Source organism: Brassica napus, chromosome C1 (assembly GCF_020379485.1).
Source record: "Brassica napus cultivar Da-Ae chromosome C1, Da-Ae, whole genome shotgun sequence".
Lineage (NCBI taxonomy): Eukaryota > Viridiplantae > Streptophyta > Magnoliopsida > Brassicales > Brassicaceae > Brassica > Brassica napus.
Genome location: NC_063444.1, coordinates 10546221 through 10560741, shown reverse-complemented (window position 1 = coordinate 10560741; position 14521 = coordinate 10546221). Strand labels below are relative to the sequence as shown.

Genomic DNA, 14521 nt, shown 5'->3' with positions numbered 1-14521 from the left:
TTTGGAAAAAATTACATAGCAAAAAACCTGAGAAATTTTTTTTGTGCCCCAAAATTTACAAAAAAAAAAAATTTCGCTCATTTTTTTTTAAAATTGCCTACAGCCCCTTAAATCTCTGGGTCGGTCCTGCTGAATAGCCTGATGCACAAGGAACTCAGCCACTCTTGTAGTTTTTCAAAATTCTAACACTGCTAATCTACGAAGGAACTCAGACGACTACAAAAAAATTTAGAAACCTGATGCACAAGGAACAGACAACCCCACTGGTTAAAACCAACTAAAGGTTTAGCTTGTGTTTTTTATTGTACTGATCTAGCAGGACCTTTGCAACACGGTTTATAAGGATTGTGCTTAGGATTATGAATATATACTTTATGGTAGATATATGCATATTTTGTTACGAAATTACCCTGAAAATCAGGACCGGTCCTAGGCAATGCCTAACGAAATATTGGTCTTAGGTTCCTAAAATTTTTGGAAAAAATTACATAGCAAAAAATCCGAGAATTTTTTTTGGGCCCCAAAATTTACAAAAAAAAAAAAGAAATTCGCTAAATTTTTTAAAAAATTACCTACAGCCCCTTAAATCTCAGGGTCGGCACAGGCTGTTTTCCTAAATAGTAATAAGACTAAAAGAGAGAAGAAAGTAAGTGACTGTGGTTTATCTTTTCAACCGCATGTTTACATTGGTATGTCGCCGATTTACATTTTTTTTTTTAAAGGGCATTCTTTTTTTTTAGCAAATACGGATTGATTAAGAGAACAGAGTATCAGTCTACAACATCAGATGCAGCAAAAGACAAAGAAAGTAAAGCTGCATTAGCTAAGGAATCAGCTTGAACATTTGCTAAACGCGGGATAAACTTAAACGAGATAGATACGAAAGAGCGACACATAACATGAATGTCGTGTAGCACTCCTCGCAGAGCCACATCTTGACATTGAGTCTTCAAGAGCAAAATAAGGTTCTTAGAGTTGGAGTTAACAGTGAGGCTGCTAACATGGGAAGAGACTGCAGCTGTAACTGCAGCTTTAACCGCCAAAGCTTCTGCCACAAGAGCTGAAGGAACAAAGCGCCGGTGCGATGAGGAGGATTCTGCAATGGAATTATCAGAGTCCCTGAGTTGCCATCCAAGTCCATAGTTTCATGTTGCTTGATCCCATGCTGCATCAGAAAAAAACAGACCAAATACATGAGTTAACAGCAGGTGAAGGTGTTGGATCGCCCACATACTGTGGTAAAGAAGGCTTTAAGACAAATGTCTGAGCCGCCTTCCAAGCTTTAGCATCACGTACAGCTTTAAGGACTGTGCTTTCCTCTGAGAAGAGTTTGTTTTCAAACACAAGCTGGTTCCTGTTAATCCAGAGGAGCCACAGGATTCAAGGGTACAGTTGTGTGCTTCCTAGACCTATCGGTGGTAGTGAAATCATCCGTTGACACTGAGTAAGCAGAGAAGCAACAGAATTGATGTTCTGTGCGATCGGTTTGAATAAACAAGGAACCAGTTCCCAAACTCTCATCGCGAAAGGGCATTGTAGGAGAACATGTACTTCCGTTTCACGTTCTCCACATCTCTTGCACACGGGGTTCGTCGCGATTCCTCTCGCCTATAGAGCAGAGCCAACTGGGACCGCCCCACTGTTTGCTTTCCACATGAAGTGGTTTATCTTCGGGGACGTAGCCACTTGCCATATACTCTTCTTCCAGTTAAAAGATTGAGTATCCGTCTCTCCATTATTGAGTTTGGCCACCGCATAACCTGATTTAGTTGAATACTCCCCCGATGCATTAAACATCCAGACCCTTTCATCTCTCAAATGGGACGAGCTCAGAATGAGCTTGCGAATCATCTCCTCATACTGAGGCAAAGTACTACGGATTATGTCCGTGTCCCACTCATTTGTTCCTGGTTTGAGGATGTCACTTACCCTCCATGATTGGGTCGCTTCAGTTGGAGGCCCCATTGGAGCCATCGGTTCCGATGTTGACAGCCAGGGCTCTGCCCATACCCCAGCCTCAATACCCGATCCTAGAGCCCAACGAAGGCCTTTTAGTAGCAGGTCCCTTCCCAGTAGCAGGCCTCACCACCCATGAGAGGCACATGACGGTTACTGGACCTTTAGAAAAGAGGAATGAACACAATACTTTCCCATCAGAGTTGTAGCCAGGAGCGACTTTGGATCCTTGATAATTCTCCATGACAGTTTAGCCAACATCGCATCATTGAACTGGGCAATTTCCCGAAACCCAAGGCCACCCGCGCTCATAGGTTTGGTCAAAGTTCGCCATGAAACCCAACAGATCTTTTTAGCTTTCGGAGAAGCGTCCCACCAGAACCTCGTGAGAATAGATTGTAGCTGTTTACAGAGCGACATGGGAAGTTTGAAGCACGACATAGCATATGTCGGCATTGCCGCCAGTACCGACTTAAGAAGGATCATCTTCCCTGCTCCCGAAAGGAACCTGAACGTCCAGCTATGTGCTCTCTGTCTAATGTGATCCACCAAAGAGGCAAAAATATTGTGTTTCTTCCGACCAAAATGTTCCGGTAAACCCAAGTACTTCCCCAAACCTCCCTCATTGAGGATATACAACTACTCCCGAACTCTTCTTTTTGTTGATGCCGGTGTTTTAGCTGAGAATGTTATCGCCGATTTCTCTAGATTAATGAACAGTCCCGATGCCTCCTCATACTTCTTCAAGATCGTCACCAGCGCTGTGCAGCTATGAGGATCCGTTCTGCTGAAAAATATTGTATCGTCTGCAAACAGTAGATGGTTTATGGCGGGGCAGTTGCGTGCCACTTTGACACCGACTACATCCCCTCTTATCTGAGCTCTTTTACACAGCCCAGATAAGACTTCCGTGCAGAGAATGAAGAGGTACAGGGAAAGGGGGTCGCCCTGCCGAATTCCTCTAGAAGGAGCGACCCTTCCTTGAGCTGCACCATTGATCAGGTAAGAATAGGAAACGGAAGTGACACATGTCATGATCCATGATATCCAAAGCTCATGGAACCCAAATCGGACAAGAACGTTTCGAAGGAACTCCCATTCAATCCGATCATACGCTTTGCTCATATCAGTCTTTATCGCCATCCCACATCTGACCCGAGCCTCGGAATGTTGAAGATAATGGAGAATCTCATGTGTTATGAGAACATTATCCGAGATCAAACGACCTTTGACAAATGCCGACTGATGGACAGAGATTAACTCCAGGACCAGTGGTTGAAGTCTACGGGTTAGTACCTTAGCAATAATCTTGTAGTGGGTGTTGCAAAGGCGATCGGGCGATAATCCACGACTTTCCTCTGTCCCGTGACCTTTGGAATAAGTCGAACGTGCGTTTCGTTTTGCCATGAGTCTAACTCACCAGAAGAGAAGAAAGACTTGATGTCAGCCACTATATCCGCTCCAATAATATCCCAAAATGATTGGTAAAAACTGGCTGAGAATCCGTCCGGTCCCGGAGCCTTATCCGGATTGATTGAGAATAAGGCTTCCTTGATTTCAATGGTAGAGGGAGGCGCCACTAATGTTTGATTCATCTCTTCGGTAACTAAGGGAGTTATCCCATCAGAGACCGCCTGAGAGGAATCAGACATTTGGGTTGAGAATATGCGCGAATAGTACTATGTGATGCAGTTAACTATCTTCTCCTCTTTATATACAGCTCTGCCTCTAGAGTTTTCAATGACTGCAAATTTGTTTAAAGCTCGGCGACCTCTTGTAGCCGCATGAAAGAAGCTGGTGTTTCTATCTCCACTGTGGAGCCACTGGATCCTGCTTCGCTGTCGCCAAAATAACTCCTCTTCCTTATATGCTGCTTCCAAGGATGCTGTGAGAGAGTCGATGAGATCATTATCCGGTATAGGACTGGAAAGAAAAAATACACATCCGGCCAGGCATTGTTTTTGGGTTTTAGCCCATTAGTTATACATATGCTAGCCGATTTACATTGCAATATCGGAAGGACCGAATTAAAAAGGGGAAATTGCAAAAAAAATATCATTTTCAAAGTACCACTTTTTCATGTTTACACTAACCACTTTTACCCTCGTCTTTAATGAAGGGTAAAAGAGATTTATAACCTTTTGATTACATTTGACAAAAAAAAATATATGTTAACTAATCTAAACTTAAAACATCAATTCTAAACCCTAAATCACCAACTCTAAACCCTAAACCATGAAACATCAAACTCTAAACCCTAAACCCCGAAACATCAACTCTAAACCCTAAACCCGAAAACTTCAAATCTAAACCCTAAAACATCAACTCTAAACCCTAAACGTAAACCCTAAACCCTAAATCTAAACTTAAAACATCAACTTTAAACCATAAATCATCAACTCTAAACCCTAAACCATGAAACATCAACTCTAAACCCTAAATCCCGAAACATTAACTCTAAACCCTAAACCCTAAACCTTCAAATCAAAACCCTAAAACATCAACTTTAAACCCTAAACGTAAATCCTAAACCCTAAACCTTATATTTTTTCTGAAATTCGAACCCTAAACCCTAAAACCCTAAACCTTCAAATCTAAACTCTAAAACATCAACTCTAGGGTTTTAGGGTTTAGGGTTTAGGGTTTAGAGTTGAAGGTTTAGGGTTTAGGGTTTAGAGTTGAAGGTTTAGGGTTTAGGGTTAATTTTTTAGGGTTTAGGGTTTAGAGTTTACTTTTTAGGGTTTAGGCTTTATTTTTTAGGGTTTAGGGTTTAGTGTTGATAGTTTAGGATTTATTGTCGATGGTTTAGGGTTTAGAGTTGAATTTTAGGGTTTAGAGTTGATGTTTTAGGTTTTAGTGTTGAAGGTTCAGGGTTTAGAGTTTAGAGTTGATGTTTCAGGGTTTAGGGTTTATTTCAAAAAAAATAGGGTTTAGGATTGATGGTTTAGGGTTCGTATTTAAAAAAATATAATGTTTAGGATTGATGGTTTAAGGTTTAGAATTAAGTTTTAGGGTTTAGGGTTTGAATTTCGAAATAGTATAATTCGGAAAAAAATTAAAAAATTTATTTTTTATTTTTTAGATTTTTATTTATTTAAATATTTATTTATTATATATATAAAGAACATGGACATAAAAGTCTTTTGTCGTTTAATGAAGAATGTATTTTTGAAAATATTCTTTTAGTAGTGGTAAAAATGAAAAGTGGTAGCATGAAAGTGGTAAATATGTAATTTTCCCTTTAAAAAGAAGAGATAATTAAAATACTAAGCCAATATGGCAATATATAATGTATATAGCGTATTTTACTAGTCGGATCATGTAATGCAAGATATCATAATGAAAAACAAAATTTGGGACAACATATATACGAGATACGCTTGCATAGTTGCATGTATATGTTTGCATTAGGATACGTGGAGACACATAAGCAGGTGACTTATAACACTATATGTATCATAAAACGTTGTCTTATCATTATCACTTTGATAACATGTGTACGTTGACAAATTGAGCTTATAGTTAGTGGTCGGCACATATGATTTTTCATTATTGAATCAGTATTTCTTTATGTATAACTATTATATTATGATTTGCCAGACCAAGTACAAACGATACCAACAAAGAATAAAGGTAACTACAGGCTGTTTCCCTCTGTACAATAATACTAATAAATTATAAAGGCTAAAACAGAGGATGTCTTTTCAACCGCATGTTTACATTGGTATGTCGCCGGTTTACATTGCAATGTTGGAAGGACCGGAGTCTAAGGAAATGATAAAAATATTAATCCAATATATATATGAGAACTGTTGTATAGTCAGATACATTGAATCTAGCAAATGCACTAACCGAATGTGTAAATAATGCACCCGCACATACCTGTGGATGTTTCTTAAATTGTAGTATTAATACAAATATCTTATATTCTTACAACGTTCATTTTACTTTCGTATTTGAATAATACCGCATGGTAAATTTATTTGTATATATTATCGATCATTTTTTTATATTTGATCATTTTATTTATACATATATAATATTTTTATTGTTATTATATAATTTTTTTCTGATAGACCGGATCAATTTTTATTAAAAATTGTAGAACTAAACTATAAATTAATATATCATGGGGTTGATCAGATTAGACATTAAACAAATTGTGACACAAAACCTTTTTTTTTTCCACCGAACATATTCTTGAAAAAAATTAACAGTATTGTTTCTATAGTTGAATTATTTTGACTTTTATTTTCCATACGGTTTTGAAAGGTTTCAGATCAACCATCGAACTGATACACATCATTTTAATGTTTTTAGTCGTATGCTTAGGGAAAACTTACATTTTTGTAATTTAAAATCGTTTCAAAAATTCAAAGTATAACATATAAGAAAAAATCTAACATATAAGACAAATATAACATACAAGGTTTTTTCATTTTTATAATTTAAAGTTGTTTTTAAAAAAAATTAAAATATAACATATAAGGTTTCTTCATTTTTGTAATTTAAAGTCATTCAAAATATAACATATAAGAAAAATCGAATTATTTTATTATATGGTTAATGTGATTATTTAATTTTTAATAATATAAAATTAAATAAAAATGAAGAAAGATGCAAAAATTGTTATCAAATCTTTATTATTCATAGTCATTAATTGTCATATATATGTTAATCATATTAGGTAATTTTGTAGCTTTTATTTTTTTAAAAAATACATATTTCTTATATTTTAGGGTAATATAATGTTCTTTAGTAATTGATTTGGACCAACATTTTTTTTAAGCTACCATGTAAACTAAATTAACATACTAATTAAGTGACATCTAAATAGAATGTTTTTTTAATTAGTATAAATTTGAGATTAATTTTTTTTAATGATTTTCGATTAATATACAGGGGATTGATTATGTACTTCCATCATCTGCTTAGATTGTTGATTCTCGATACACAGTATAATTTTTTTTTTTTTTGCTCAATAAACACAGTATGATTTGTTTTCAGCTGTTCTTATTTATAAAATTCTTCCAGTAAATGGCGACTCGGGAAGGTGTGAGATTTATCGATCTGTCAAATACGCGAGAAGGTATGTGTATTTGTCATTTTCAGCTGTGTCATCATGGCGTCAGCATATGGTTGTGGCCGTCAATCGTCATAGATGCAGCGTAGGATACACGTGGTGAACCTCTTCCTATGACAAAACTAAATCTAGCTGTTTCTTTTTGTTTTCTTTTCTCTTTAATTTCAATCTTTTACCTTTCTCTTTTTCATTTTATTTATTAATTTAATAAGGAAAAATATACACAAAATCATTCCTTCTTCCCTGTAATTTATGTTTTATTTTATAGTTACTTCGAATCTGAAGAAATTCTTTTACTATGCTCTCAATTAATGGGAAAATAATTATATTCATTCAGCTACCATAATGCATGAAAAGTGAAAATTACTATATGTAAGCTCCACCACCACCAATAAAGTGATCACGAAGAGCAAATCCCAGCCGTGTATTCAGTACCTGGACCCACTTCACATACCAAACTTCTATTGGTCCTTTAGTTATTTATGGGTCCCGTGATTTTTAACTCTTCATCAACTAACATCTTTAAGTTAAACTCTAATAAACCTAATTTACTAACTTACTAACACATTTAACCTCAGCATCCACATCATTATGTCATTCTCATTACAAGTATACTTGATGTTGGGTGTGATTTGGCTACTGTTGTATTTTTCACCGTCACAATTATATCCACAGTTCTAAATCTACGCCAATTTTGATTTGTATTTTTTTTAAGTTTACAGCACTTTTTTTAAGTTCACGACATTTCTTTAAATTCATATCTTTATAATTGTTTTGCTGAGACAAATTCATGCAGCTCAAATTTAAAATTTTAAAAAATTAAAAATCTAGAGCTAAAACCAAAAAAATTACACAATATTTCTACAGAAAAAAATAAAATCACAGCTGTTTGGATTCAACTAGAATACATAAATGTGTTGTGTGTATTATACACATCTTAATTTGGCACGAAAAGGCAATGATAAATCAGATAAATATGCCGAAAAATGACACCGGAACTTGACAGTTTATTTATATGGGCCCATGAAGGCCCAACTAACACGTGGTTGCGTCACAATCTCAGATTTAACACATGGCGCCTACGCTTATTCAACTCTCTAGACTCGTAACCACCGTGTCTATTCACGAACCAGCTCCTTTTGGGTAACAAACTAACGTCCGCCTTAGTTTTTCTTTTTCTCTCCCAAATTTATTGTAGGTAGTAACTTTCTCATTAGTCAACACGGTTTATTAAATTATTTCTATCTTCCTCCATAAATGTTTTTTTTTTCCTGGTAAAATCCAAAAATGCTTTTCTTTATTTCTTTCCCTGCAGTTTCGAAATACTAGTATACACTAGTAAAATTTTATTTTTCGTAGAAGTGGAGAATTGTAGAAACCATTAAACATGGTAATTTACACGGGTGAGTAATGCCGTTTATCACCCAAATCAACGACCAATTCATTTGGTCAAGGAAGAAAAATACATTTCTATAATAACAAGGTGTGGACTGTGGAATCACCGCCATAATATCAAATGTTAATGCATTGCACAAACATTACTAATTTTTTTGAAATGTGAACATTGAATAAATCAAAGATTCCACCCCAGAATCTGCCTAATGACGAACTCGTTAATCATAAACTAATGCAAATAGTTTTTTTTATTCAGGGAAGCTAATAAGAAACTTAACATGGTCTTAATGGCAGATTTGTAAACAAATAATACACGTAGGGGTGTTTTCGGTATTCACAAGAGGTTAATAACCTTGTTAACCACGTCTCTGCTCTGTCTCTTTGAGGAAACTGGACCTGTTATTGTTCTCTCACGAACTCTATAAATACCAAAGCCCCCCGTCTCCTTCTTTTTCTCTCCTTCTCCTCTCTCATCTCTCTTTCCCTAAAACTCGGGATTTTCAGTATATTCCCCCTGCAAATTTCAGGGTTTTCGTAAAGAAGGAAACAAATAAAATCTCCTTCCCCGATCTCTCTAAGATTCTCTTTCCAAAAGGAGAGAAAATCTACATTCTCCTCCCTTCTTCTTGGCGCTGCTGCTTTGTTCTTTCCAGCTCGTTTGAATTAGGTTCGACCCTATTTCAGGTTTATTGTTTATGAGATTTCTGGATCTCTTGTGTTTTTTTTTTTTTGATCGAACATTTGATTCCCTCTTTGTTTGAACATGTCTCTGTTCTTTCGTATCGTTACACCATTGGTTTCTGTAAAACCGTTTAATTCACATCTTTTGAATGTTACTTACGGCTGAAATTGAATTGTCTATCTGTGGATTTTTATTTACCTCTTTTGATAAAATAGTGAATATGATTTTGACTTTAGAGACTAGTTTGGAATTGTTCGTTTGGTTAGTATATACGCGTTCTTTTGAACAGTTTGGAGTGAGAGAAAAGAAGCTATGAGTTTTTTTTTTGTCGGTAGCTCTTAATAATAATGATAGTATTGGCTGTCATATAGAATTTCGGTTGTAAACTTCTGGTACTTGTCAATATCAGTGGCTCCTTTTCTCTAATAATGCCATTAAACAACCATTAAGATGATTAGGTAAAAAAACAAGAGGAAGAGTTAATACAAACAAAAAAGAACATAACTTTCTTGTTGACTTTGTTATGTTCTGCTTTCTTGTGTTTATTTTTTCAAAGTTTCTTTCTCTTGAGACTTTGTGATAAAGAGAAAGAAACTTTACGATTTTGCGCTGTCCTGTTACATTAAATTTAGTAGAAACTTGCATTCTGATTTACTCTGTATATACTATGCAGGTTTTGTAGTTGAAGCTCAAGATCAACCTAACAGTGTATTACCTGTAGTAAAAGCCTTAGAGATGATAAGGTAATGCGAAAAGAAAAGCTTTCTAGTTTTCAAGAAACTTATGAATATTATTACAAAAAGTTTTCAACCTTTTCTGAATATTGTTTTTTTTGTGTGTAATCAACTTCAGTGTTCACTTTTAATGGACCGTTCACCAACAAGCAGTGACAAGAAAACATTAAAGAAGTGGTTTTTCATTGACAAAACAGTCGGATAAAAAGAGTCCCCATCGAATTTTCTTACTTGAAAGCATTTTGATTTGGAGTTGGATGGATATTAACATAAACAAGACTTCCCCTGTTCTCTCTGAGCCTACTACACCAGTAAGCAAATCAAGACTCGGACCATCCTTCCCTTCAGGTAGATTCATGAGTTTGAGGAAGAAGATCCCTAAGCTCGACGATGTTAGATCCAATGGTTGGTTAGAAGCAATGATTTCCTCTTCCCCACCACGTAAGAGGCTCGTCAAGGACTTCAACATCGAGATTGCTCCTGAAGATGACTTTGCTCAACGGGCTTGGATGGTAAAACATAATATAATATCTCATGGTTTGATTTCTCTGTTGTGTTCTCAGTCCTTACCACTTTCCCTCTTGTAATATGGACAGCTCAAGTATCCTTCAGCGATTACCTCTTTTGGGCACATTGCAGCTCAAGCTAAGGACAAGAAGATAGCTGTGTTTCTAGACTATGATGGAACTCTTTCCCCAATAGTCGATGACCCTGATCGTGCCATCATGTCTGATGCGGTAAGAACAAGAACATTTTATTATTATGATGCTTTCTGGTCTGAAACACAAAAGGCTAACAAGTTGACTCTCTCTATCTCTCATAGATGCGTGCTGCTGTTAAAGACGTGGCCAAGTACTTCCCAACAGCAATTATTAGTGGTAGAAGCCGTGACAAGGTGAGAGTCTTAAACCATCCATTAAACTGTATCGTCGCAATCTAACCAAAAGTTAAAAACGCTAACACAGTTTGGACTTTGCTCATGTGTCAGGTTTACGAATTGGTAGGACTAACCGAACTCTATTACGCGGGTAGTCATGGCATGGACATAATGACTCCTGCAAATGTTAATGGGTCACCTGAAGACGCCAACTGTATAAAATCCACTGACCAACAGGTACAATTCATTGTACCTTGTCTCAAATTTATATTATCAAACGAACTCTTCTAATCTTTTTGTTACTTTTTTTTAATAGGGTGAGGAGGTAAACCTCTTTCAGCCAGCTAAAGAGTTCATACCGGTCATCGAAGAGGTTTATAAAAATCTCGTTGAGCTAACTAAAAGTATCAAAGGTGCAAAAGTAGAGAACCACAAGTTCTGCGCCTCTGTTCATTACCGTAACGTTGATAAGGAAGACTGGCTAGTCGTTGCTCAACGCGTTCATGACCACCTGAAGCAATACCCTCGTCTGCGTCTAACTCACGGGAGAAAGGTACTTACTTTCAATGAACGTAACATCACTCTAAATTCACACAAACATAGTTGGTTAACTACTTGTGTTTTGTTAATATGATTAGGTTTTAGAAGTTCGTCCTGTGATTGAGTGGAACAAAGGGAAAGCCGTGGAGTTTCTGTTGGAATCTCTCGGATTAAGCAACGATGATGACTTCCTCCCAATATTTATCGGAGATGACAAGACTGATGAGGATGCATTCAAGGTACTAAGGGAGAAGGAGCAAGGATTTGGAATATTGGTATCGTCCGTGCCTAAAGAAAGCAATGCGTTCTACTCTCTTCGAGACCCCTCAGAGGTGCAAATTACATAATAATCTAGTCTTTTATCATTACATATGTTATATATGTAAATGTAATGGTTGTGGTGTAAAATGGTGTTGTAGGTGAAGAAGTTTCTCAAGACTTTGGTGAAATGGAGAAAGATGGAAGACTCCACAAGTATTTGATGATTGTGTAGGAGTATCATAAGAGCTTCATCCAACGCTCTGCTTGTTTTTTTTTTTTTTTTTTTTTCACTTTCTAGTTTCTGTTTTTAACAGTTTCGGCATTTATATTTTAATTTATCATTTTTCCATATTATCCATCAATTAAAATGTATTACGATTAAAACTTTTTCATTATTCATTTCATAAGTTTCTTAAGGGGGAAATCTGTCTAAAATGGTACATCCTCAGTTCATAGAATCTTCTGATTCAGATTTCTGATTAAAGTTTAAAAGAAAACTGAGGCTAAAGAGAACTAAATCCTTTACAAAAACGAAGAGAGTCTAGACAATACTTTAGTAGTATCATCAATCCTAAGTATATAAGAAGATAAGTGAGGCTATATAGTTTTTTCAGCTGCAGAACCAATTCTCATTGGTCTGTGCTTTGTTTTGGAGGGAAGGCAACATTACTGAATCAGTTTAACTGTAACCCACCTTGAATCTCATAAAATTCTATTCGGTTCGTTCAAATCACCACCATTTAAACCCAATTTTGCCTATTTATTTGTTTTTCTTATTTTAGGAATCGAAATTCAACTGTGACCAAAAAAGGAATTAAAATTCAGTTATTGAACCCACACATAACCCATTTTCCCCGCTCACGCCATCCGATTTTATTGTCTTCAAAAGTGCACAAGCACCGTTAGATTCGTCTCTAGATATCACTAAATTACTTTATGTTCTTAACCAAAATAGATCTAATCTTCAGTTACTACTCCCAAATTAACCAAAATCGTGACAAAATTATGAGTCCGTCATGGGTTTTCTTACTCGTCATAAATAACAAGGGGCCAACTTAAACAATTCTCGAGCATATAAGTACTTATTGTAAATTAGCATAAACATTTCCTACCATTAATCAAGAGAGAGAACATAAAAAGAAACAAACCACCACACTCACTCCGACAAAACTCCATAACTATGGCTTCCACATCCACCGTCACGACATTGACTATCTTTTTCTTCTTCTTCTTCATCGAGCTTACCGTTTCTCAGCAAATCTCAACCGTCGATTCGGAATGCACCGGCCGTTGGATCCACATCCGTACACTCCCTTCACGATTCAATCTCGATCTTCTCTCAACTTGCAACCACTACCCACACACCGACGATCTCTGCCCTTACTTAGCCAACCACGGCCTCGGCCCGAAGACCCATACCCGCACCCGAAGCTGGTACCGAACCGACCCGCTTCTCCTCGAACTCATTTTCCACCGTCGGATCCTCGAGTACCCGTGTCTCACGCCCGACCCGAATCTCGCCTCCGCCGTCTACCTCCCTTACTACGCCGGCATCGACTCTCTCCGCTACCTCTACGGATCCGACGTGAACTCCAGCGCGGATCACGGGTCGGATCTTCTCTCGTTCCTGACGCAGGACTCCCCCGAGATCTGGTCTCGCCGCTCGGGCCACGACCATTTCCTCGTCATGGCCCGGCCCGCTTGGGACTTCTCCCAGCCGTTGACCGTTGACCCTCCGATCTGGGGAACTTCCTTCCTCGAACGGCCCGAGTTTTTCAACTTAACGGCGTTAACTCTCGAATCGCGTTTCTGGCCGTGGCAAGAGCAAGCGGTTCCTTACCCGACGTCGTTTCACCCGCACAGCTTGCCGTTTTTAGAGTCTTGGATCCGGAGAGTGCGTCGTTCGCGGAGAACGTCCCTCATGCTATTCGCAGGCGGGGGAGGAACCTCCTCCACCCCGAATATCCGCCGGAGCATCCGGCTAGAATGTACCAACGTGACCGAAACGGAACCGGAGACCTCGTCGGAAAAGATCAAGACTTGCGACTTCGTGGACTGCTCTAACGGGATCTGCGAGCACGACCCGATTCGGTTCATGAGACCGATGTTGCAGTCTTCCTTCTGCTTGCAGCCGCCGGGAGACACTCCGACTCGCAAGGCGACGTTCGACGGGATCATCGCCGGCTGCATCCCGGTGTTCTTCGAAGACCAGACGGCGAAAATGCAGTACGGGTGGCATTTGCCGGAGGAAGAGTTCTCGGAGTTCTCGGTGACGATTGCGAAGGAAGATGTTGTGTTCAGGGGGGTGAGGATCGCGGATGTGTTGATGAGTATACCGAAAGAGGAAGTGGCGAGGATGAGGGAGAGAGTGATTGAGATGATGCCTAGAGTTATGTATAGAAGACATGGTGCTTCGATGGGGTTGATGAATAAGAAAGATGCTGTTGATATCGCTATTGATGGAGTTCTGCAGAAGATCAGTTCTAGGGGTTGATTTTACTTGCGACACATTTAAAACAGGTATTTATTATCATGTTGTTGTTTGTTTGATCTCTTGTAACTATAGTTGTTCATGATGAGAGAATTTTGCATTAATCTCAACTATATAGTATTTTGTAAGTTGGATTCAAAATGTGTGTTTTGGCTGGTAATATATAGTATGATATACTCTGTTTTGGGGGACAGTTTGGAGTGTGTTTTTGTCCAGACTACACTGGTATATGAATTGAATTTCATAAGATCGTTTAAGTCAGAGTAGTGTTAAAAGCCATTAAAAAAAAAATCTCTGGTCTATACATGAAGACATGAAAAGTCATCTGTGAAGACAAGGAAGGAAGGTTGATGACTTAAACTAATCCTCTGTATCTGGAGTCTGCTTCCACTTCCCGTACCTTTTTTATGCTTTCGCTTGGTCATTGAATACAAACAATTACACTTCTATAAACAAATAGTAGCCAATTATAAGAGTTGAAATCGAGAACGTATAATTGGCA

General features: G+C 37.7%; 3 protein-coding genes across 4 annotated transcripts; 2 read left to right on the top strand and 1 right to left on the bottom strand.

Annotated features, from left to right (window-relative positions):
• Window positions 1–770: 770 nt before the first annotated feature.
• LOC125579791 lies at window positions 771–1974 on the bottom strand. Its single transcript, XM_048743639.1, has 3 exons — window positions 1691–1974; window positions 1235–1354; window positions 771–1119 (listed from the first exon to the last, which is right to left on the bottom strand). The coding sequence occupies exons 1-3, from the start codon at window positions 1972–1974 to the stop codon at window positions 771–773; spliced, it is 753 nt and encodes a 250-aa protein (XP_048599596.1).
• Window positions 1975–8870: 6896 nt separating this feature from the next.
• On the top strand, window positions 8871–11944 carry LOC106405623 (probable trehalose-phosphate phosphatase G). Of its 2 annotated transcripts, none has more exons than XM_022694676.2 (9): window positions 8871–9101; window positions 9790–9859; window positions 9969–10362; window positions 10447–10587; window positions 10674–10745; window positions 10839–10964; window positions 11044–11280; window positions 11366–11599; window positions 11687–11944. In XM_022694676.2, the coding sequence occupies exons 3-9, from the start codon at window positions 10108–10110 to the stop codon at window positions 11747–11749; spliced, it is 1128 nt and encodes a 375-aa protein (XP_022550397.2). In that variant the 5' UTR covers window positions 8871–9101; window positions 9790–9859; window positions 9969–10107; the 3' UTR covers window positions 11750–11944. The 2 variants fall into 2 exon arrangements, with proteins under 2 accessions (XP_022550397.2, XP_022550398.2); XM_022694677.2 differs by having other exon boundaries at window positions 8881–9118.
• Window positions 11945–12625: 681 nt separating this feature from the next.
• On the top strand, window positions 12626–14212 carry LOC106441716 (probable xyloglucan galactosyltransferase GT19). The gene has a single exon (XM_022694675.2). It carries the CDS (start codon window positions 12709–12711, stop codon window positions 14020–14022), a length of 1314 nt encoding a protein of 437 aa, XP_022550396.2. The 5' UTR covers window positions 12626–12708; the 3' UTR covers window positions 14023–14212.
• The last annotated feature ends 309 nt before the right edge of the window (window positions 14213–14521 follow it).

Coding starts and splice junctions, on each gene's coding strand:
- LOC125579791 (XM_048743639.1), bottom strand. CDS start 1,974: ATGGCTCCAATGGGGCCTCCAACTGAAGCGACCCAATCATGGAGGGTA. Junction 1,355..1,690: donor AACTGGAAGAAGAGTATATG/GCAAGTGGCTAC, acceptor CTGGATTAACAG/GAACCAGCTTGTGTTTGAAA. Junction 1,120..1,234: donor TTAAAGCCTTCTTTACCACA/GTATGTGGGCGA, acceptor ATGGCAACTCAG/GGACTCTGATAATTCCATTG.
- LOC106405623 (XM_022694676.2), top strand. CDS start 10,108: ATGGATATTAACATAAACAAGACTTCCCCTGTTCTCTCTGAGCCTACT. Junction 10,588..10,673: donor GTGCCATCATGTCTGATGCG/GTAAGAACAAGA, acceptor TATCTCTCATAG/ATGCGTGCTGCTGTTAAAGA. Junction 10,746..10,838: donor GTGGTAGAAGCCGTGACAAG/GTGAGAGTCTTA, acceptor CTCATGTGTCAG/GTTTACGAATTGGTAGGACT.
- LOC106441716 (XM_022694675.2), top strand. CDS start 12,709: ATGGCTTCCACATCCACCGTCACGACATTGACTATCTTTTTCTTCTTC.